This window comes from Corythoichthys intestinalis, chromosome 5, assembly GCF_030265065.1.
Source record: "Corythoichthys intestinalis isolate RoL2023-P3 chromosome 5, ASM3026506v1, whole genome shotgun sequence".
Classification (NCBI taxonomy): Eukaryota; Metazoa; Chordata; class Actinopteri; order Syngnathiformes; family Syngnathidae; genus Corythoichthys; species Corythoichthys intestinalis.
In genome coordinates, this window is record NC_080399.1 from 16,136,202 (window position 1) to 16,160,689 (window position 24,488).

General features: G+C 39.3%; 1 protein-coding gene across 9 annotated transcripts in view; it reads right to left on the minus strand.

The window, feature by feature from the left end:
- Positions 1-24,488, minus strand: part of LOC130916538 (ankyrin repeat domain-containing protein 26-like) — a 40,239-nt gene that overhangs the window by 11,923 nt on the left and 3,828 nt on the right. For 3 of the 9 annotated variants that reach the window (XR_009063304.1, XM_057837335.1, XM_057837328.1), the window contains exons 2-23: positions 20,030-20,175; positions 17,303-17,584; positions 17,113-17,227; positions 16,836-17,009; positions 16,654-16,760; positions 15,108-15,245; positions 14,747-14,898; positions 14,003-14,079; positions 13,860-13,923; positions 13,529-13,762; positions 9,993-10,073; positions 9,845-9,915; positions 9,237-9,695; positions 6,384-6,550; positions 6,049-6,240; positions 5,927-5,972; positions 5,727-5,820; positions 5,502-5,664; positions 5,305-5,362; positions 5,094-5,234; positions 1,664-2,015; positions 495-1,000 (exon numbers count right to left, since the gene is read on the minus strand). Coding sequence is in view for 8 of the 9 variants with exons in the window: in XM_057837335.1 (XP_057693318.1) it covers positions 495-1,000; positions 1,664-2,015; positions 5,094-5,234; positions 5,305-5,362; positions 5,502-5,664; positions 5,727-5,820; positions 5,927-5,972; positions 6,049-6,240; positions 6,384-6,550; positions 9,237-9,695; positions 9,845-9,915; positions 9,993-10,073; positions 13,529-13,762; positions 13,860-13,923; positions 14,003-14,079; positions 14,747-14,898; positions 15,108-15,245; positions 16,654-16,760; positions 16,836-17,009; positions 17,113-17,227; positions 17,303-17,511 (3,600 nt within the window). In the remaining variant the exon portion in view is untranslated. Of the gene's footprint in view, positions 1-494; positions 1,001-1,663; positions 2,016-5,093; positions 5,235-5,304; positions 5,363-5,501; positions 5,665-5,726; positions 5,821-5,926; positions 5,973-6,048; positions 6,241-6,383; positions 6,551-9,236; positions 9,696-9,844; positions 9,916-9,992; positions 10,074-13,528; positions 13,763-13,859; positions 13,924-14,002; positions 14,080-14,746; positions 14,899-15,107; positions 15,246-16,653; positions 16,761-16,835; positions 17,010-17,112; positions 17,228-17,302; positions 17,585-20,029; positions 20,176-20,363; positions 20,542-21,065; positions 21,134-23,688; positions 23,750-24,488 lie in introns of those variants that run through there. The other 6 variants (XM_057837330.1, XM_057837332.1, XM_057837329.1 and 3 more) reach the window with 6 other exon arrangements.

The window sequence follows — 24,488 nt, forward strand, 5'->3', positions numbered from 1 at the left end:
AAACAATCGCTTACACACACATTCAAGCGGTCCATTTCATTCAGCAGCATAAAATACCGTGTGAAATATGAAATAAACATGCTTTTTGCTGCCATAGACACTTTAAGTATTTTGGCCATACGAGAATTAATCGTATTCCACTACAGTAGGTGGCAGTGGCTCCCTCATTGTTACTATGGTGTAAGGCTTTTTTGCACCATACAAACAATATTAGGGGAGTAAACAAACCCTCAAGAGACAACTTCTTGCACATTGGTTAAACTGTCTGTGCTGGATCAGTTGGAACAAAGACCAGGACCCACTGTGGCCCTTGAGGACCGGTTTGCCCACCCCTGCCCTAACATAAGAAGAGGAAATATGACAAAGCCTATGCCATACTTGGCTAACAGGTTGAAGAAGGATTTTTTTGTTTATTAATTTCAGGCAAACTGATGCACTTTAAATCATTTTTGTTCCTTTCAATGTACAGTGCTCCTTTTTTCCAATCCTCTTACCTGTCTCTCTGTTTTCTCCTGCTCTAGTTTGCGAACAAGAGACTCAAGTTCAGGAACTTTACAGGCGAGCTCCGTATAAGTGCACTGAGCTTTTTGTACTCTTTCCTCACATTCAGTGCGAAGTTTGAACATAGAGTCATTGAAACTCTTTTTGGCTTCTGACAAAGCATTCTCCTTCGCAACAGCTATGGCAGTGGCCTCCTCAAGGCGCTGCCGTAGTGAAGTACCTTCGTTCTGGGCTTGATTTAGGAGTGCCTGAGTGGTTTCTTGGCGTGATGTGGCCCGAACAAGCAGCTCTTTCTCGGCTTGCAGAGCAGTTTCCAGCTCTTTAACACGCAAAGATGTTTGCTCATTTTCACGTTGCACATTGTTCAGCTGTGTGGTCTTCTCAGCCATCTGGACCTCGTATCGATGTACATCGCTCTCCATGGTATTTGAATGTGCCTTCAATTTGGAGAGCTTCTCAGACAGCTTGTTGACAGTTTCGAGATGACAGCCAGCTTGGCCTGAAAGAAATAGACTGGTAAATGTAAACCTACCAATAAGCATGAGCCAATATGAGTTTCTCATGGTATACTTTTGAGCTCGAAATTTTATTATTTTGAGAAGTTGGACTTGAAGAAAAAACTCATTCCCATTGAAAATTGAGCACAGATCTTTAAATATATGGAATATTTGGTACAGTTTAAAGATAAAAACCGTTATCCATTCTAGGGTAAAATGAATAGAGGTCAAAAATCTTATTTAAAAAATGTGCACCATTGGGGAATATTTTAAGCACAAAAGCGGGTTACTTATGTGCTCCCTTATGGCTAAATTTTTAATTAAAACATGTAGTGGTATGAAAAAGTATCTGAACCTTTTGGAATTTGTCACATTTCTGCATAAAATCACAATCAAATGTGATCTGATCTTTGTCAAAATCACACAGATGTAAAAACAGTGTCTGCTTTAACTAAAAGCATCCAAACATTTATAGGTTTTCATATTTTAATGAGGATAGCATGCAAACAAGTTAGCAGAGTGCAGACTCCAAAAATAGCTAATTACGAGTATGGCGTGTTTCTCCTGTATCTGATACCTTGATTTTTAAAAAAAACTTGGTAAACTTTCAAAGTAGTTATCAACACATGCCAACCCACCACAAAAACAAATATGCAAATACTGACTTGTAAGTCGCTGGTTTTCATCCTTCTCAAGGAGCAGCGCTTTCTCCATGTCCAATCGAGCTTGCTCACCCTCAGCTAGACGGGAGCGAATGGATTGGAGCTCTCCTACTAAGTGATCCTGAGCTTGTCGCTCGGTCTCCAGTTGCGTATTTACCATTTGAAGCTCATACTTCAATGAGGTAATTGTGTTGTTCCAATGCAAGGCATTTTGGTTCTCGTTGTCACGTGAAATTGTAAGATCTTGGTGCAGATTTTCTACCTCATCCTTGAGGGTCTCATTCTCCTCTGAGAGGTCTCTCTGTTTGATGTTGCTGTCAGCCTGGAATTCCTCAAGTTCTGATCTCAGTTGCTCCTGAAACATAAGACAGCTCCACTAAACTACTTCAGTGGATGTTTATATTTGTCAACTCAAATCTAACTGTTTATTGCCCCAGATTTGTTAACTCAGAGACATTGACATGGGAAATAAAGAGAGGTCAAGGGAGAACCAGGAAATGAGGCCGACCTTTGCCAGCGAGTAAGTCGAGCAAAGTGCCTCTTAGTTGGCTAAACAGCAAACAAAAGCAGGGGGTGGAGGTGACTTAGGCTAGGTTCATACTACAGGTCTTAATGCACGAATCCGATTTTTTCCGTGTTTTTCCGACTCGAGTGAGGCATTAACTTGACGGTCTGAACGGGACAAGTCGCATAGAAGTGGACCATTTCAAATCCGATCTGAGTCACTTTCGGATGTGGCTCGAATCCGATCTGGGCCACATTTTTTCAGAACGTGACTGGCGGTCTGAACTGTCAAGACTCCCAAATCGCAATTCATGCAGCAATTACGTCAGCAAAGAGCAAGAGGCACGGAGGACGGCAGCGATGTAGGAATTAGCTTCTAGCTTGAACTCTGGTTTTAAGCACGAAGCGGGCTTGACCACAGTCATAAAAAAATAAAATGAAAAAAAGGATAAGCATTACAGTTTTGAATGTAAGCCGAATGAGCAATTGTTTCACATGGCCGAGTTGGGGCAAACTGACGCACCCTCTTCATTTCACGCACACATGTCAAGGCTCATGTTTGTACGCGTATGCGTTCTATCAGTCCATATAAACTTTGAATATAAGACTAAACGGGGATTATTAATGTCTGTTATTTGTGTCCTCTTTTTGGAAATTACAATATGATCAGCCTGGAATGACATACAGCTAGCATGTGTAATTTGTTTTGATGCTTCTGCGCATGCGGGTCTCTTTCCTGAGCGCGTCTCGGACTGGGAATTAGTGTGCATGCGTGGTACTTGAACGGTCTCAATGGACAAAGGCAGTCTACACGAGCAAGCCAAAAAACAGATATAGCAAAAAATTGGATTTGTGCATTAAGACCTGTAGTATGAACCTAGCCTAAGTGACAAAGACAGGAACTGGTCGAATGACAAACGTATCGTTCAAAACCACAGCAAATGCACGTATACTAGGGGTGTAACGGTACACAAAAATCTCGGTTCGGTACGTACCTCGGTTTTGAGGTCACGGTTTGGTTCATTTTAGGTACAGTAAGAAAACAAAATGCAAAATATGAATGTGCTAGTTGTTTATTACACACTTTTGTGCTTTCAACAATAGGAACATTAGCCCATACAAAGCAAAAATTCTGCTCAAAAATAGAAAATACAGTATTCTGAAATGTAAATATGTTGAAAAACAAAATAAAAATAACTGGCTAAGACTTTTTCTTTAAAATAAATATCTGATGTGCAAAATTGAACAGTTGCCACATTGAAGTGAGGAGGTGTTCCATCTATATTCTTTTTTAATTTGAATTCCCCACCCAGAGGGCTAACCACCTTCCATGTTAACATTTAACCGTTATCCACGCTGCTCATTGCACTTCTGAGTGGTGCGACAGCCCGGGCCGTTTAATTGTTATCTTTTTTGAGACTGTCAGTCATCTGATCACCGCGTCCGCCAGCTGGCTGCCTCCCCTCCCAACGTGGCGTACTCTGATTGACGCCGGACGGGCAGACGATGTCACCGCCGCTGATGGGCCACCCGAACTAGCCGCTGTCTGACATGTATCCATTATGCAGTGCTTTGTTTACATTTGATTGTTTACATACGACACTTGCTTTACGGCAGCTAATCCGATACACGGTAATAAGGCTCTGGGTAATACTATTAGGCTGTTGTTTGAGCTTGCATACCCGCGTGTGTGTTGTATTGTGCCTGAGTCTTGTTAACCAAATAAAGGCAGCGTTAACAAAAGTCATCTGACCGCTCGTCATTTTACAGTCAACACTCAGAGTTCGCAACTTCGCATTTGACAGCATACGTGCCGCGTACCTCTTCGCCAGCTGTTTGCTCGCCATTCATTCACCTGTGCATTTGATCGCTATTTTGTTACACTCCCGCTTTTTCGGTGAGGTATTTTGTGTTCATTCGTTATTGGACCGTTTTTGTTCACCACTGTAAATAAGAGCACCGCAGCAGTAGAGGTAAACTGCCATTTTCGTTCAACCCGTTTTGTTTAGTGTAGAAGCCAGGGTAGTGGCTGTATTGTTTTTTCTTTTTTACGATCAGGGTTTACTTAGCGGGTGGGGTTCAAGTGTAGTTTCATTTTGTTTGTTGTTTTGGCCTGGGCTTACGCTGAAGCCAGCGTCTTCCGCATTTTGTATATTTTGTTCATTGCGAGTTCGACTTGTGTGGATAAATTTGTGTCCACTTGCAACTTGTGCGCGTGTCTCGTTTTATGTTACGCCCTTAGCAGCCATCCGTGGGACGTAACAGTGGGATTATGGGAAGCATGAGCGGGCATTCCGCGCTTGCGTTAAATGCGTCAAATATTTTAACGTGATTAATTCAAAAAATTAATTACCGCCCGTTAACGCGCTAAATTTGACAGCACTTTACATTACATCAGAAACTCGTTCAGTACGCCCCCATACCGAACCGAGGACCCCGTACCGAAACGGTTCAATACAAATACATGTACCGTTACACCCTTAACGTATACGCATACAAATACTACTTTATTTATCTATTGAATGGTTGATTTGGCTCAGTTTAAAACCAGGAAGTGGCTACAAGCTTGCCTGCCTCTTTGGTGCTGCCGATATTAGTCGGCATGGAGGAAGAACGAAGAGGGCAGGTCGTTGCATAATAAGGCACAGTGTGATGTCACACCATGACCAATTTCAAAAGCTACCGTTTGCAGGAAGAATTAACTTCGAAAAGCGATTGCATTTGAATATGAGACTACATATATAACGCACTTCAACCAGGGAACACTGTCATTTCGACCTAACTTCAAACAAGGAACCCTCTCATTTCGACCTAACGTGAATGAATCAGTGACAAATACCGTACAATTACTTTTGTGCCTCTTTCATGCCGCAATATTGTTTAAACTAACCCCCAAATTTTAAAATACAGGTTACTTACAAACAATTACCTCATTGCTTTTGCTCCTTCTGCATTCCTCTTCCATCTCTTTCTGCTTTGAGACCAAACTGTTGACCTTTTGATGTAGTAGACTCAGAGTGCTTTGATTCTGTACTACAATACTTTGGGCCTGTCTGTAATCTTCTTCAAGCTAGGCAGATGACACACATCCAACAAATGTAATTGCCGCAAACTAGCCAACTGAAGATGCTCTTCCTCACCTTCTTATTGGCGCTTTCATACGCCACAATGTTAGTGATGGCAGTTTTCAGTTGAATTCTGTTGAACAATTATGTCAAGTTAACAAATCAATTTCACTTTTGAGTTTAAAAACATTTAATTGTATCTAAGTATTTAAAGGTGGATCTACTAGCTGTAGGACAATTAATTCAGGAAGCGAAAATGAAGCAGTTCTTACGTGAGGTTTGTGTTATCAGTTTGCAACTCTAAATTAGTTTCTTCCAAGATACGTTTATCAATTTCCAGTTGTCTCAGCCGCTCTCCAGCAGAACCAAGATAACACTTAGCTTTCAGAAAGCGCTGATTGACTTTATCCTGAAAATTCATCTTACTTCTGGAGTCTGAGAAATGGGAACCACATATTTACAAGATAAACATCATTTGGCTATCCAATCCGAGGTACCTGTTGTCTCGAGTCCCTGAATATTGTGGGCAAAGTCAGAGTCCTCAGATAGGAGCTTGTCACTATCTTCTGAAATTTCACTATCATCATTGTTCTGATGAAAAAAAAAGGAAGTCATTTAAATATTTGGAACAATAGCATTTAATGAACAAATAGTAAGGTGAAATATAATGACATATTTAACAAATGTTTAAACTTACTAGGATAGGGGTTCGTGTTCTTTTAGGCCATTCTGCTGACTTCCACCTGGTGGCAATAAAGAGAAAAGTAGGCTATTTAAAACTAGATCCAAAGCATTTTTAGGAAGACACTGCACATTTACCTGCAGTCATCTTTTAACAGATCACTTAAAGTTCTGTCACGCATAGAAAGATCTGTGATTCCACCGTTGTTCTGGGGGAATCTGGGGCCGAGTGCTTCGCTAACCATTGGAAGCTGTGAATTGTCTTCCAGGTGGCCACCAGGTCTGATGTGGAAAGTCTGCTCTGGTGGCAGTTGTGATTCCACCTTAATTCTACAATAGAGGAAACCACAGAATAGAGTCAACATGTTTTTACCTTCTATTCAGTTAATGTGGCATAATATCATTGCCTGGTGAAATTGAAGCACAAGTTTAAATATGTTGAGAAAGAAGCAAACATTCAAAATACTGTCTACCTAGAGGGTACATATTGGTGTAGTTGTTGTGAAGGTTCACCGAGCAACTCTCTGGGACTCAATAATTTGGTCTCAAGTTGCTGATTTGCAAGCTCCTCTGATGCCTTTTCACCTGTGTCACGGGAAGCACTTGGATGCTTCATTGTCTTAGAAGTCTCAGGGGGCACCTAAAAAAATAGAGAAATGGGCTTGGGACTATAGGCAGAGTTTGATTTTGTGGGAGTGGCGACAAAACATGTTGATGACCCTGTAATGGAGTGTCCGCAATAAAATTAACCTACAACATCTGTATATATACTATGGGACTTCCAAAAAAATCGATTATTAGATGCATCGCGATTCGACACGTGACGATTCGATTACGATTCATAAAGGTTCAAAAACGATGATTTTCCCTAATAACTTTATGACAGCCGCTCGCGGCGGAACAAAATTCAAGACATGCCTGTCGCCCGGACACCTTTAACGGACGCACACACAATGTTATGATGGATGCTGCCGGCTACTGAGCGAGAGATTTACTCGTTTTCAAAAGACTGGAAAATAAATTTGTGTATGAGACAGGAAGGGACCCGGCGGCCGCGCCTCTGTGTGCAAGTTATTTTTTAGAGTGAGAGGGGAAGAGAGATATTTCGTTGCACATTGTCTTTCAGTTTTCCAGCAGTAGGTTCAAGTCGTGTTAATTGGAAAAAGTCCCTAGTGTTTTGCTAAGTTCCGTGTCTGTCTATCAGAGGTGAGTACACGAAACCTCTTGTACTGTTTAGCCTTTATTGTTGTTGTTTTTGAGATGTTACTAGTTCGCGCCGAGCGCTATGCTAATTTTGTGTTGTTTCGTGGTGTACATAACTTACTCCAGATGCAGAACGTTTAAAACCAGGATTAAGTACAGCGGTAACACTACAAACATGGGAAATAGTACAGAAATCTGTGAAAATAAGTATATTGGTTATGGTCTTATTTCTAAAGACACGTTGTTTGTTTCCAGAAAAGTGGAATTCATTCCATCAGTGTAAATTTAATTGTATTGTTGAGAGAATTAAGTACTGCCTTTGAAACAGCTGATGTTTTTGCACCTTCTTGTGAAAAAGAGTATCTCAAGGTCAGCTGAGTATTGTATGGGCATGTTGAGAAATAAGTAATGCCTTTAAAATGGTTAATGTCTTTGCACTTTCTTGTTAATCAAAGAAAAAAAGGCAGTTTTGGGGAGATTTTTGTTGTATGGGCATGTTTCCATCGTTCCTGTTGAATCATTGGGATATTTTAAATACATAATGGACATAAATTTATGATCATGACCGTGATCATCGTCAATACCATGATCATCGTTTGATAAACGAATCGTAGCACCCTGAATCATAATCGAATCGAATCGTAGGGTACCTAAGAATGTACACCCCTAATATATACAGTGAGGAGCAGAAGTATTTGCACCCCTTGTGATTTTGCAAGTTCACCCACTTAGCAAATAGATAGAGGTCTGAAATTTCAATCATAGATGTATTTCGCCTCATAGAGACATAATCTAAAAAAAAATCCAGAAATCGCATTATATGATTTTTTTGAATAATTTATTTGTAATTTACTGGTGTTCATAAGTATGTGTACCCCTGAGGGTCGGCAATAATTATGACACTCAAAGAGTTGTCAGTCAACCTTAAAAAAAAGTCCACTTTTACCCCATAAGTAGCCACCCACCCACCACCCATTTGAGCCCATTACTGTCACCTGTGCACACCCAGTCAGTCATAATCCAACTGCTACCATGGGCAAGACCAGAGAGCTTTTGAAAGACACAAAAGAAAAAATTGTGGAGGTCCACAAAGCTGGAAAAGGCTATGGGAAAATTAATTAATAGGCTATACACGACTGATAAATTTCCTCAGCCTGGGGCACCATGTAAAATCTCTCCTTGTGGGGCATCACTCGTGATGAGAAAAGTGAGGGCTCAGCCTAGAACTACACGGGAGTGGCTGGTCAATGACCTGAAGAGAGATGGATGCATTTTTTAAGGCTTTTGTCAGTAGAACACTCCTGTGAAAGGGTTTAAAATCATGCATTGCTCAGAAGGTTCCTAAGTTGAATCCAGTACATGTGAAGGCTCGTCTGAAGTTTGCAAGGGACCATCTGAATGATGCAGAGGGGTCATGGGAGAAAGTCATGTGGTTAGATGAGACCAAAGTAAAAATTTTGGGTGCAAACTTTACTCGTCGTGTGTGGAGGAAAAAGAAGGATCAGTACAATCCCAAGAATACCATCCCCACTGTGAAGTATGGGGGTGGAAATTTAATGCTTTGAGTCTGCTTTTCGGCAAAGGGGAAAGGACGACTGTACTGTATAAAGCAGAGGATGAATGGTGAAATGTATCGTCAGATTTTGAGCCACAACCTCCTTCCCTCAGGCAGAGACTTCTAGATGAGTCGTGGCTGGATCTTCCAACATGTCAATGATCCGAAGCACACAGAAAGCCAAGCTGACCAAGGACTGGCTGCATGAAGAGCATATCAAGGTTCTGAAGTGGCCTAGCCAGTCTTTAGACCTCCATCCAATAGAAAATCTTTGGATGGAGCTGAAACTTCGTGTTTCTCAACGAAACCTGACAGATCTAGAGAACATTTGGGTGGAGGAATTGGCCAAAATACCCGTTTCCCTATGTGAAAACCTGATGTCATGTTTTGTAATTCTTTACCAAGACACCCCTAAAAACAGGTTTTTAACCTCAACGGTACATTTCCTGGTAAAATAAAGGTTAAAAAATGAATTGAAATAGTAATCATTTGAGGAATTCCCAGTTTGTCAAAAATACTTAAGTTACGATTATTCTTGTAATTGACCAAGAAAGAAGGCAAATCTTACCTCAGGTTCTTCCAGTTTAATGCTTTGACACATTCCAACTTTGGTCTCATCAGATGTATTTTGACCAGCAGTGCCACTAACTACACAGCTCTCCATTTCAGTGAGGTGCAACTGTGGTTCTTCAGTTGACATTAATTCTTCTGCTCCTTGAAGCACAGTCTTCTCAGGCAACTGGCAGTCATCAAGCGTCTTCTCCTTCAGGGAGTTTTCAGCAGACTCCACAACAGAGTCTTCTGATGCAATCTCTAACTGGTTGGGTTCACCAAAGAAACAAATTGAGTGCATGTCCTTTTTTTCACCGGACTCTTCTTTAGGCTCATCATGGTTTTCTTCGTCCATGCTAAATGATTTGGCAGGATCATTTATTATCATAACATTTTGAACAACTACGCTGAAGGCGGCTTTATCCTCCTCCTCTTCTCCAGACTTCTCATCCCAGGTCTCAGGTAGAACTGTCTTCTTATAAAAGGTGAGTAGAGGAACAAAACTGATTAATATTTGGTTCAAAATGCAGATCATGGTGGCACAATCACAAGGGGATCGTCAAATTATGTTATATGTTTCGCAGATAATCAAAATAACCTCTTGGCTTTAGAATGTGTGTTCACCTTTTGTTGCTGCATGTTAGAATGAAAGCTGCCCTCGTCATCACTTTCTATGATTGACATTTCAGGGGAGCCTAAGGAGAAGACAAGAATTTCCATTGGTAAATCAGGCACACAAATCTGAGAGCTTAGACGCAGTGTGTGGTTTTACCTTCTTGAACTGCTTTCTGAAGTTTGTTTGTCTTGAACTCTTGACAAAAGGAAATCAAACTGTCTTGGTCCCAATCTGATTCTGAAGGTGTGTAATTGAATAAGAACAGTCATTAATATGATACTAGTGTGCTTTGGTCCTGTTCTAATGAGCGTACATTTTAGGTCTGAAAGATTGATCAATTTTACATTGAAATTGTCAATTTTAAAAATGCCAAGGTCACAATTCACTTCATGTGTACTTGATTGACCCAGGGTTTGTTGTGCTAACTGATACATTTGCTTAATTTTGCATATTTTATAAAGTTGTTTCACATTTTAATAAAACAATAAGAAAAAATACCCTAATTTAAAATAATTATAATATACCCTACCCACCGACGTCACAAAACCACGTGCTCGCTGTGTGGTTCCGCCCACTTGTCCGTCATTTTGTCTCTGTATTAGCATTGTTTTCAATTGATCGAGGAATTTAAAATGCATTTCATGGAAGACCCGGTGCTTTCTGATGCCGTAAACTCACTGGATGTGTTGCATAAAAGGCGTTATGTGGAAAAGCTTCGTTCTATACAGTCGCCAGATCCTTATTTGATGCCCAAATCGATGTTTTTCGACCCACTGTCTTCGCCCTGTCTGCCTGACATCTGCTACGCTGATATTTACAATTATCTTGTCCACACAAAATCAGCCTATTCTCACGAAAATTTGAAAAACTTCAAGAGCTTGGAGGCTTATAAATACTTCGTTGCTGGTTGGGTGAAAAAGGTCCTCGTCCACGAAAATTCGGCAGGAATCTATCTTGTGCTTGGAAAGGTGAGTTACGAAATTTTCAATTCAAAATCTTTTGTTATTGCTAACATCCACTGTCAAGTCTAATGTATTTCATGTCATTTGTCAATGGAGTTAAGGCTTTTAATGTTTATATGGTTTAGCGATAGCACTCTCACTACATACATACGTGTATGTTGTCGGCGATTAGCCTAGCAATGATCTTAATTGTGGTTATTTGTCAGCCCCGTAGACGAGGCCAGTTTCTTTCACTTGGTACCAGCTAAATATTATTCAAAAAATAACGATGGTGGAAGAAAGGGAAGTCACAAACATCTTGAATTTGAAACTATGTCGTACTACGTCGTATGTTGTCGGCGATTAGCCTCGCAATGATCTTAATTGTGGTTATTTGTCAGCCCCGTAGACGAGGCCAGTTTCTTTCACTTGGTACCAGCTAAATATTATTCAAAAAATAACGATGGTGGAAGAAAGGGAAGTCACAAACATCTTGAATTTGAAACTATGTCGTACTACGTCGTATGTTGTCGGCGATTAGCCTCGCAATGATCTTAATTGTGGTTATTTGTCAGCCCAAAACCCTCTAAGTATATCTTAAATGCATCTTACCGGATATAAAATGACTACTACATAGTCTGTAGTGATTTTTTTGGTGCCCAGTTTTCACGTCGAATTGCAGCCGTCCATTTCGCTCTCCTCTTTGAATCCCTCGGAATACGGTAAAACTTCAAGTCTCTCCTTCCATCTTCTCTGTTAGTGCAACCAACAGCCACACACGCCTTCACCATTTTGATTATTAATGTTAAGGAGCAGAAAAACACGCCGTAAATAGGAGAAATGTACGTAGCCGTAACAGGTTAACACTATGTTTTGACGGACAAGTGGGCGGTACCATTCAGGAGAGCGGAGTTGTGACGTCACGTGGGTAGGGTCTATAGTCTGTTTGATGCAGATTTTTAGTGTTGGAACAAATGTCCTTACATTTGTTACGTTACATAAGCAAACTACTTGGGTAGTTGGGTAGTCCAATGGGTTGACAGCGCCTTGCATGGCAGCAGCCCCATTGGTGTGGTGTGTGAATGTGTGCGTGAATGGGTAAATGTGTGCTAATGTAAAGCGCTTTGGGCATGGTAACCATGCAGATAAATGCGCTAAATAAGTACAGTCCATTTACCATTTTAGTTTTTATTGTGACTTCTAACTTAACTCTTTACGTTTTCTCATTTTCTAACAGCCTTATAGTTTTGAACGAACGTTTTTTATGTTATGTGATTCAAGTGAAAAGTCTCCCCTTGCAGTGACGTACCACTCGAGTCTATCTGTCGTTTTACAGATGTCTTTACAGCTCTCTGTGGGAGCGCTAGACGTCTCTGCTGCTCTCTGTGGGGTTCTTTAGACAGCTTGTGCTCTCGTACTAGCTTCCGAGTCCACATGCCTCTTCTCACTCTAACTTGAACACAAAATTTCCCAGAAGAGTTTCTGGTAATAGCCAGAAAAGGTTATTAATAGATTGAAATAGGGTAAGATGTCAGGGTAAGCCAATCTAAGACAGTCTGACGAGTAGGGTGGGTGTTGACGATATCTTCAGTTGATCATCATTATCGCTGTTATTATTTCATTTACTTCATATTTCACAGCAACTTTTGTTTTGAAGGCAAGTTCATAAAAATAAGGATGCCAGTTTTATTGTTCTATTACATTTCATAGTGTTAGGAGCGAGGGTTAGGGTGAGAAGCTCTGTCATTTGGGAGGGACTAGGAGTCGAGCCGCTACTCCTCTGTATTGGGAGGAGCTAGCTGAAGTGGCTCGGACATCTGGTTCGGATGCCTCCTGGACACCTCCCTATAGAGGTGTTCCGGGCATGTCCAACCAGCAGTAGGCTCCAGGGATGACCCAGGACACGCGGGAGAGACTATGTCTCTCGGCTGGCCTGGGAACGCCTTGGGATCCCGCCAAAAGAGCTGGTTGAAGTGGTTGGGGGAGGGAAGTCTGGGCTTTGAACTCAGAATGCATCTCGCCTAATGCAATCATGTCAATTCATATAAATGGAGTTGTTTTTCACAGAAAACCGCTACACATAGTTTTTCCTCAGATAATCATGGACTTTAACTGCCAACAATAATCATGGACTTTTAACTGCCAACCAGCAAGGCTCATGACCTATTTTGCAAGATGAGTTAATCACCAAACAGACACACCTTCTTATCTGTACAGCATATAAGCAACGCCGAGCTCCCTGTTCAGTGCATTTCTCTACACAGCTTTTATTCTGTCATTGAATGCACCCAGAAATTTCTGACATTAAAACTGCACAGTAATGATCTCTTGCCTCCAGTCTTTTATTTAGCAATCCAGTCCAGCTGCCTCACCGGAATTGAAAACGTACATGCGGAAGACCTGAAAGACTGCCTCCAACAGCTTCCATGCCAAAGCTGCTGCCCCCACGATCCGACCCCGGATTAAGCGGTAGATAATGGATGGATGGAGGAAGAAGTTAAAAGATGTTTGGTTAAAAATATATTTTTATATAAAGGCAATTTGGCTTGTTGATGATGTTAATAAAGACATTTTTCATCAATCAAACCTCTCTATATAAATAAACCTGTGCCTTGCATTCCTATTTCTTCTTAAATTTCGTAAAATTTGGCCTATATAGTTGTCCGTTATAGAGCAGAAATACAGGTAGATGTTTTTCAAAAATCATTTAGCCCTTTGACATTTAATGGTAAAGTGCCTGTTTAGTCTTACCTTCACTCTCTTGAAAAATAATATTTGGGCCATAGTGCTTCAATGGCGGACGACTAGGCGATGCAGGGACATTTTTATCATCTGGGCTGATTGTTGTCTGAGGTGCAAGAGGTGCGTTTGAAAACATATCAATTGACTCTTCTTTAATAGATGGAATAGTTAGTTCTGGGAATTCCTTAGCCTGAAAATCCTCCATGCATCCAGACAGACTTTCGATACTGGATTTGTACGAGTCTGGTGTATCAGGAGAAAGAAACATAAGCGTAAATGAATGAAGTAAGATATTAAAGATAAACATAGATGGTTTACAATGAACTGCATCTAGACTTACCAATCTCGCTGAGGCTCCCTACTTCACTTTTGATCCAAAGCATCCCCCATTGGTTTGTGTTTGCCTAGTGATAAGGATGCTATTTTAACAAAGCATAATATAGTTGTGTTTATTCGGTTAGGCTGCATTCTTGTTGGGCTTACCCCTTTTGGTTGAAGATCCTTTCTCATATCATCTTCACGTCTGGTGTCAATACATTCAGCAATAGGTGAATATAAGCCTGTTAAAAACATTAAAAGCCTTAAGGTCTACATTGCCTTATTATGTTACCGCTCAAAGGGATTACGGTAAAAGAAACACACAGTTCAATAAAGATTAATTCAGCTGACAAAATTGAAAGCAGAACAGAATGTTTTTTACCAAATACTTCACAGAATACAAAATGGTATTTCCAATGGATGCACAGAGTTATCTCATTTACTGACAATGACCGTAATAGACATCAAATACATTTTTAATGGGATGGCTTGCATTGAATGCTCTGGTTACAATGCCACTGACGGCAATCGACGTCCAATCCATTTGGACTAGGAGAACCAGGAAAGATTGGACATTGATCGCTGTCGATGGCAACCCAGGAGTTGATTTGTGATTCAACATTAATGTATATATGAAAAATAGGAAGATTGCGGATCTGTTTCCTTAGTTTGTGTTGCAAGTGGCAATGTTACCGTGTGGTCACTGTAAAGAAAGTTAATTTTTAGAGCACAACAGTTAATCTGTTAACGTCAATAGCAGCCAATGAGTGAAGCATCCATGTCCATAAACCAATTGTTCTTAAATAGCTTTTACTGATAATGCAAAGACGCCACTTTGACCTACAACCTTGATCCAATCAAATGATGACACACACACACGAGCAAGCCATTTAGTAATCAAACCATTACCATCTTTGCTAGTGGATGGTTCTCCCCATGTGTTAGAGGCCTCGCGTGAGTTGACTCGCTCTGGTTTAACTATTTCTTCACATTTAACTGAAGGACTCAGGAAAGGCCCAGGGTACCTTTTGGCTGCATGCTCAGAAATAAGCAGGGCACAGCTGCAAGGAGTCAAGACACTGACAATGTCATCATGTTTTTGACCTAAAGTGCTGCATATAAGCAGAGGATCTTCACATCACAATTCCAATATTCAAATAATGAAATGATGCTTTCCCTGATTTTAGGAATGTAGGTCAACACTACATAACTGTGTTTGAATTTGTTCCACTGGTTTTAAATGGGATCAAAGGCAAATAAATACACTTACGGACGATGCTCATTTGTCAAAGCATAGTCCTCAGCTGATAGTCCTTTGTTATCCTTCAGTGTAAAATCCGCTTTAAACATTAACAGCATTCGTACCATGTCCATATGTCCATTGCCAGCAGCTATCATTAATGGTGATCTGTAATGTGTTTTGAGACCATGCATAAACAAACACACACTGTCAGGATGTTGATTACTTAAATTGTATTTGTTAGCCCCTCCAGGAATCTCTGGCGAAAAAGCATCGATTCTACGGAGAACAAGTCTGATTCTGCGGAAAGCAATTATTGATTCTACGGTTTTAAAACCCCAACAACAACCTAAAATGACGGGTTATAAAGCAAAATTACTTATGAGATTATTTGCATTATCATAACACTGCGGTTATACATGAAAAATATCTATTTAGTCTTTGTCACTCTTTGGCTAATATGTTTTCATGACTTATGAAGTGCAAAACATAACATTAAACAATGGGTTTGGGGCATAATTGATATTCAAGCAAAGATTTGAACCAGTGGTTCTTAACTGGGGTTCGATCAAACTCCATGGGTTTAGTGAGTAAGCCTCAGGGGTTTGGTGAAGGTTAAGAAACGCAGAGCCCTAATTTGTACACTGACTAAATCTAGGCAAAGTGGCGTTTTAGACTAGGTTTGGACTGGCTTTCCCTCTATTTACAGGCTTTATTCCATTTCTTTCAAATGCCAGCCATCTATCTGATGAGAGGAGAAATCTGTTTGCTCAGTAGAATTTTGACTGGTACTTGGTATGACAAAGTATAACAGACCTACAGACAGCATGAACTGTGCAGATAATTGAAAAAAATGCATCATTTTACGCCATGAAAACAGTATGTGATGCAAGGATGCAACAATAAAATGAGAACGTAGACATTAAAACAAAAAAAGTAACAGTGTGAAATGAAATGATTCATCATTTACCGACGTGAAAATAAACAGTAAAAAGCTAAATTATTTGTGGTAAATTAGAAATCTGGAAGAAATTTGAATAGGAATTCACTTAGATGTTAGCTAGGTTTATAATTTGTAAAAATGTAGATTTGTAAAAATTGGCTTTATTACGGTTTCTGAAGGGTTCGGTGTATGCACCTGTGAACTCGGAGGGTTCGGTACCTTTAGTAAGATTAAGAACCACTGATTTAAGCAAAGCCCTCCACTTGACTTGGATATTGTAAACATGGGCCTACTATAACTTATAATGTGGAGATAACTGTATTAAAGGGAAAAAAAATAAAACTAAGAATAAACTATCCACGTCTTTAATAAACATACAGTAACTGCTTACAGCTCTAAACAATGTAAACAATGAGTCAGGCAATTAAATGCAGGTTTTTTCTGTGTGTGGCTGGATGTTTTTAATCACGGGATGTAGCTGCCGTGATAAAATCTACAGCTATAATATTCTGCACTTCGCCCTGTATTCCGCGGACTATTTTGATTTCCGTGACAGAAGTTTAAATCTGCGGTAAACTCCACAATTATAGATTCTTGGGGGGACTAATTATTAAATAATTGTTTGGCTCCAACCTTTGGTGTTTGTCTAAAATATCAACATCAGCACCTTTCTTCAACAGAAACTCAGCCATTGCTATGTGGTTTCCTCGAATTGCCATCGCCAAGGGTGAAAGGCCTTTCTTAAAAATGAGATCAAAGTCATTGGACACACCAGCTAAAAGTATTCTTTCAGACGGTCAGGGAGAGAGAATCACCAGATTTTTAGTATTAATGGCAGCGTCCTTCTTTACGAGCAAAATTACAGATTCCATTGACGGGATTTTCGAGGCCAAATGTAAAGCTGTGTTTCCGTCCAGGTCCACCAGATCAGGGTTAGCGTTGTTCTCTAGCAGAATGCTCACAATGATATCATTCTTGCATTGCACTGCCTGATAAAAAGTGGGAAATCGACAGCCATTTGTTACATGCAAAAAACATCTGACGTGATTTTTTTTCTTTGAGTGAAATTGTTTTGACAGTGTACAGGGTTACCGTCATCAAGGCTGTCCTTTTTTGGTCGTCACAGAGATTGATCTTGGCTTTTTTCCCAATGAGGAAACTCACTACCTCAGCATGTCCATTGGCGCAGGCAAGGTGAAGTGCAGTTCTAAAAAGCTTCCTCATAGGATTGCATTTTCTCTGACCACATACTGACAGACTCAAACTTTTATTTTTCACTCACCTGTTGAACTTGTCAGGCTTATTAACATCACCACATATGGAAGTAAGCTGCAGCTTACGCATATCACCCTGCAAAGCAGCCTTGTGAAATATATCCATATCCCTTGTTTTCTCCTTGTAGCCAAGTGTCTGTCCACTACTAATGTTTGGTGCCATATCACTACTTTGTTTTCGAATCTTTTTTGAGACTTTGTCAATGAATTTTTTCATATTGACACAGGAGCAGCACAGAAATGTGACTTAATTGGCATAAAATGATAAATGATGGCCAAAGTCCTTGTTCCTGAAAAGGAGACACCCAAAGTTAGTAAGTTCTGCTAACTGTAACTATATAGTTTGACATACAATATAAACCCCTCAAAAAACCTATTATTACAGAAAAAAACAAGTTTTGTTGGCCTGATTTGCCAAACAATGTGCTTGTTGTTGAACTGTCAGATCTACCCCAAAAGATATTTTTCTCCCCTAATTCATTATGTATGAAACATGTTTAGTTGGGTTGTGAGGGTGTAAATTATTAATTTAATGACCATATCAAGTCAATTCTTTGTACAACAATACATACTTTTTAGAGATTTGTCTTCCACGATTCAATTCAAAGGCCTTCGCTCATTTAATACGATTTTCTAACAGTCAGTTACATTTCACCTAAGAAATAAAATACTGTATTTTTCGGACTATAAATCACACCGGAGTATAAGTTGCATTTTTGGGGGAAATTTACTTGATAAAATCCACCACATAGAACAGATATGTCATCTTGAAAGGCAACTTAAAATAAAAAATACAATAGAGAACACACAGTCTACGCAGAATAAGTGTACAGTATGATAATGTTACATGATGCATGAACAACAAAATGCGAACATGTTTGCGGATGGTGGCTGCTGAGGAGGCACCGAGGAGGCAATACCGCCAGTATGATTTTGCATTTATACAAATTTAAATGTTAGTAAACACTAGGGATGCCAAGTCACGGTTCGATACGATTTTCGATACGAGGGACACGATTTTCGATTCGATTCAATACATTTAATGCTCTGAAAGAAAAAAATACATGTGTTTGTGTTTGTTTTTGTTTTTTTTTATTTTGCTAACAAGCAAAAATAACAATGCCACCATATACACATGCATTATAGTGCATAATATTTATGTGCTTACTTCTTACTGATCTGAAGAAATTTTGTATAAAAGTGCTGAGAACAATCTTTACTGTTTGTAAAGTGAGGCGGGGCCCACTATTGATTGCTATTACTCTCTTAGCAGGTATGTTTACCACATTAGAAAAACATCCCATTTGTGGTCCGAGTCCAACTGTGTTACGTACTGAATTAACAATATTTGCAGCATTATCTATAGTCACTGTTATGGATTGATTTGGCCTGCTTAACTTCCATTCAGTCATGTCGGTATTTAATTCATCGATGTAGTATATGGACTAAGCGTCCCATGATCACTCTGGGCTAATGCAGCCAATGGCATGGGACTTGGGAGGGATCTAATGTAGCACACCTTGGTTGCTATTTGATGATATCTAGTGTGTGCGCGCGAGTGTTGTCGGGCATTAAAAAAGGTTAACGAAACACCAAATTGGCGGACTTTGTTGTACATATCCGTAAAGACAGATTTTGTTTCATATGTACGCATTGGGATGGCATATGAGCGCCCTAAAAATGCGGCCAAACAACGGATCGGTACGATATTGAATCCGGCAAGCTGCCTACTTCAGTTTCTGTCTCTCCTCACGAGCAATGATCCTCATGTGCCATAGCTCCCACCTTTCATGCAGTTTGTGAGAGGAGTGGAAGAGGGGGACTGCTAGCGGCAGAGTTTGTTTTTCAAGGCAAAGCTGCGCCGGACATTTTAGCGAGTGAGACGAAAAAAATACATTCGGAAATACATTTTGGGAGTTTTACATTTGGATCGAATGTTTTTGCGTATTGAATCGAAGAGGGCGTATCGAACTGTTCAATATAAAACTGAGTATTGCTGCATCCTTAGTAAACACTGTCATGAACGTTTCGCACCAGATGTGAGAGTTACCTCCAGCGTGTTTAATGTGTCTAGCGATGGTAAAAGGTGGTGTTTTTTTCTCTGGCAACTTTCTGTGTTGAGGAAGCGAGTGTGTGTATTATGTAAACATGATACGAGTCATACACACCTGCTTTTTATGGATAATAATTCAATTATTTTTGTTCTGATGATCGTAATGTAGAGCTGTGGCTGTGGGTTTATGCTCGCCTAAAGGACTGCATTTACGTATTTTAATTTTAGTTAGAATGTGTTTTTTTTTCTTATTATCAACTTAATACTATGCTTATGTTCCAATTTGCTAATAAGGCCTGAAAAATAAAAATCCCATTCAATTGAATTTGTTTTTTAAACTCAGATTTTAGAGCTGTAAATGCAATACCGTGACGCAGTGAAATTTTGATTTAAGGTTATCATACCGTCAGAATGTCATACCAGTACATGCCTATAGTTATTATAGGGCAATTTACCAAAATTAAGGGGCATTGAAAATGAATGAATCAATATTGGCAAACCTTCTATATATTTTAAGTACATCCGTGCCAAAAATCAGTCCCAGAGTTACTTTCAATATAACCATTCCAATCTATTTAAACTAGGAGGGTGTGCCACTGATTAAATTGACATCCACTGCCATCAATGGCAGCTAAAGAGTTAACAACAGTAAATCCAAACTTCCGAATTTAAATTGACTTACTTGTCAAAATGCAAAGTACTGCCGCCGTTCTATCTCCCTTTGAAGCAATTAAGATCACTATGGTCAAACAGCATGATGGTGTTTATTTACAAGTAGTGCCTTTAAGAAAATTCAGTCCTGTAAATAGTAAAGCTGTGAAAGTAAAGCTGAAAAACAAAAGCGAAAAAGGGCATTAAAAATCGACACTCCCACTTGAAGGTAAGCTTAAGAAACATATTAAACTCGGATAGTGTATTAACGTCTTTTAATTTTAATATGTAGTTTACTGTTAAGGTAAAAAAAAAAAAAAAAAAAAAAAAGCTTTTACTTCAGCTAATCTGAAGCAGGCTAGTACCTTGCTAACATTGTGACTTGCAAGGAGACAAATAATTCCTTGTGAGCACTTGAGAAAATGAAACCGAACATGTACATATGTCCACGTTCTTTCAAAATAAACTGGGAAAAAATTACTGCTCTAAATTATACTCTTCTCCAAATATAGCGAAAAACGAATATTCCAACCACACCACTGCATGAACTCCATGTTTTTGAGTGGCTTTACTGCACGCCTTAAAGAAGAGAATTTCTCTCTTGACTCTAACTGGTGACGTTTTTAAACGCCATATGTAATAATGAAACAAATGGTTGGTCTAGCGTGCAAAGCGTCAAAGAAATTAATTTCTAAGCAGTTCTTACCAGACTAACTTCTCTCCTTTATACAATTAGTGCGGTGTTCTCAGGTGTAAACTAAATATCATCATCTTTTGATGGAAGTGGTTATGACATGCCTTCCGTTTGGCGTCTCGTGTAATTACACAATTTTGGTTTATTTACTCGTTTTAGTAGACACCTAAGTTTATTAGGTATAATTTTAATGACATTTAATGAATTGCGCAATTTAAAATATTTTTAGTCATTTTTTCCTACCAAAATACGAAGTGTGAAAGAGTTAATATTTTTTTAATGAATTTGCCGCGCCAATTACGTCTTATTAGACTATCTCACCATAAAGCAATCACAAATCAGGGACATTGAACTCGAAATTTTCTGGACGAACCTTATTCTGAAGTACAACAGCAGCATGATAGTAGATGAACAGTATGATAGTACTTGTCAAGTACTACTTGACCACTAGATGGTGGCGTTTCTTTGAAAACTACCCTCATGGTTGAGTGTGCTTTGAGATGCTGCCAGAGGAAATTGGGTGGAATTATGTAGGCTACTAAAATGCTACTTTAAAGACAAGTGGAAAATGCTTTGACATTGCTTTTCTGTCTGTGAGCTCAAAAGTCACGTGGAATTAATCGATGCTTGCCGAACAGAGCCACAGATTTTGCTTTCTGGTTGGTGTGTGCATGGATGTCACACTTCTGAAGTTTTACACTCAGTTCAGGTTTCCCTGTGTGGACATTGTATGTTCTCATGGTCTGCTGTAACCCCATACATTCTTCAGTTGACTCTGTTGCGCATATTCATCATGATTTCTCTTCTGCTTGGACAAATTATACATCTCCCACACATGACAGGCAACACAACGAAGACCATGCGCTTATTGTTTTCTGCTCTCTATAATTACAGCTGCCTATTTTGTAGACGAGTGACTCGTCAGGCTTTTTTGCCTCCTCTTCAAAATCTTAATAACTGCAAAGATCAGCCACAGTTCTCACAGCAAGTTCAATTTGGTAGTGTTATGAAAAAGATCTGAACCTTTTGGAGTTTCTCACATTTCTGCATAAAATCCCTATCAAATGTTATCTGATCTTTGTCAAAATCACACAGATGTTAAAATAGTTTCGGCTTTAACTAAAACCACCCAAACATTTATGGGTTTTCACATTTTAATGAGGATAGCATGCAAACAATGACAGAAGGGGGAGAATATGTAAGTGAACCCTCTGGCACAGTCCAATATTCCTGTGCACATATCAACTATATGTAAAACTATGGCCAAAAATTGTGTTCATGGGGTGGACTCCACGGACGAAACCACTGCTGTCTAAAAAAAAAAAAAAAAAAAACTTGCTCGTTTAATGTTCGCAACATGCCACTTGGACACTTCACATAGGTTTTGGCCAAATATTTTGTGGAAACCAAAGTTGAATTGTTTTGGGAGTAACACACAAAATCATGTAAGGAGGAAAAATGGAACAGCTCACCAACATCAACACCTCATCCCCACCGTGAAGCATGGTGGCGGAAGCATCATGATTTGGGGCTGTTTTTCTGCCTCAGGGACTGGACAATTTGCAATCATTAATGGAAGAATGAATTCAAAAGTTTATCAGGATATTTTGCAGGAAAACAAAAAAAAGAGGATGGATGCTGCAACAAGACAATGCTCCAAAACACAGAAGTAAATCGACTTCAGAACGGTTTCACAAGAACAAAATACACACTCTGGAGTGGCCAAGTCAAAGTCCAGACTTTAATCCCATTGAGATGCTGTGGCATGAGCTAAAGACAGCGTTTCATGCCAGACATCCTAGGAATCTGACTGAACTACAGCAGTTTTGGAGAGAAGAAGGGGCTAAGATTAGTCCTGATCGATGTGCCAGAGTGATTTGCAGCTACAGGAAGCGTCTGGTTGAAGTTATTGCTGTCAAAAGAGGAGCCACGAAATATTAAATGTGATGGTTCACTTACGTATTTTTCCTTCTTCTGTCATTGTTTGCATACTATCCTCATTAAAATATGAAAACTTATAAATGTTTGGGTGGTTTTAGTTAAGTCATACACTGTTTTTTCATCTGTGTGATTTTGACAAAGATCATATCACATTTGGTGGTGATTTTATACAGAAATATGAGAAATTCCAAAAGGTTCAGATACTTTTTCGTACCACTTTATTACAGAAATCAGGCACAAAACAACTAGCGCAATACCCCGAGTTGAGGCAGTCAGTGCACACAAACGTTATGGCACACTGGTTTTAGTGATATTTTACTTTTAAAAGTTTTTTTTTAATGATGAACCAACAGCACAGGCATATTGATAAACATTTAAAACTAATTTTCAGTATTACAACATCTTTTTTTTTGGTAGTTTTTTTGGTAACGCATGCCAGTTGGTAGTGTTTTATTACGGTATTTGTCTACATGTGTTGCTTGCTTCAGAGTTGGTATTCAAATCAAAACCAAATCAAATTTATTTCTACAGCCCTTTACAAAAACCTGAAGGGCCCTCAAAGTGTTTTACATCAAAGACAAACATGGTTCATGATAGATGAAAGGAAGGAAAGTACTATACTATGACACTAAGAAAAACAACGCATCACGACAAAAGTCAAAACAGCAAACAAAACAATAAAACAGTTAAACTTAGAAAACATTAAAACCTTTACCCTGGTCAGGGGAAAAAGCGAGTCTAAAAAAGTGCTTATTATTATTATATCCAATCCATTTAGCAATGGTCAGTGCTCATTGTTAGCATGTTCATAGTGTTTTCCATTTGTTAATCCAATTGGCTTATGCCATTTTTGGGTGTTTTAAAGGTGTATTTTTGTTTCCTGTTTAATTTGATAATGTATTTCAACTGAGAGTAGTATCATACAACTTGAAGCCTTGTTTTTGATTAATTGTTAAACTGATGCGTATTTTAAATTAAGTTGAGTATCTTAAGTTTGCACTAACAAATTAAAAGAGTCTGAACAATATAATGTGTTTTGAAAACTGGAATCTCACGCCATATTCTGCACTCTATAGAAGGATGGTTCCCTTTACACAGATGTTTTTAAGCACTCTGAAAGATAAAAGAAAGCCAAAACAACTCTAGTTATTGAATTTGCCCATCGATGTTGGAAGAAACAGACTTTACTATTGATTTAGTGCACTGTAACATCCTGTTAACGCTGTTCGTGCCCACTCAGGGTTTCCTGTGAAAAAAACATCAGCACTTATGAGCCTGGAAAAGTACCTCTCAAGGCTTAGCTTTTGCTCTGTTTAGGAGTCAATCAACACCTCATTGGAAATGAATGATTGATCACTATAAAAGAGCCCAAACAGGGACTTTTATAGTTTCAACAAATTAATCACAATTTGGGGTTTTTAAGAATCTGCATCAAAACTGTTTTAGGGGAAATTTTCCCGATCCTAGTATAAATAACTGAAATGAAATTTGGTTGACATGTCTTATGCCAGTGTTTTCGAGAGATCGTCAGGTGTGCCGCAAGAAATTATCTAATGTCGCATTTATGTATATATATACTGTATATTGTAATGTCCATAACTGTGCAGGCCCTTGAAGGGGCCATCAGACTGCAGACGTAGCAGGAAGCAAGCAAGGTGGGAGGGAGAACGGTGTGAGAGCAAGTTAGCGGTCGCATGTTGTGGATGCCGCTGTTATTTTGTTCCTTATTTTCCATTGTTGCCACAATGAAGTGGGAAAGTCATCACCGACTCCTCTCCTTTCTATTTCCCCATTCAGGGCTATTACAGTATTCTTTTACGTCGTCGGGCGGAGTTGCAGTAAGAAGGAAGGAAGG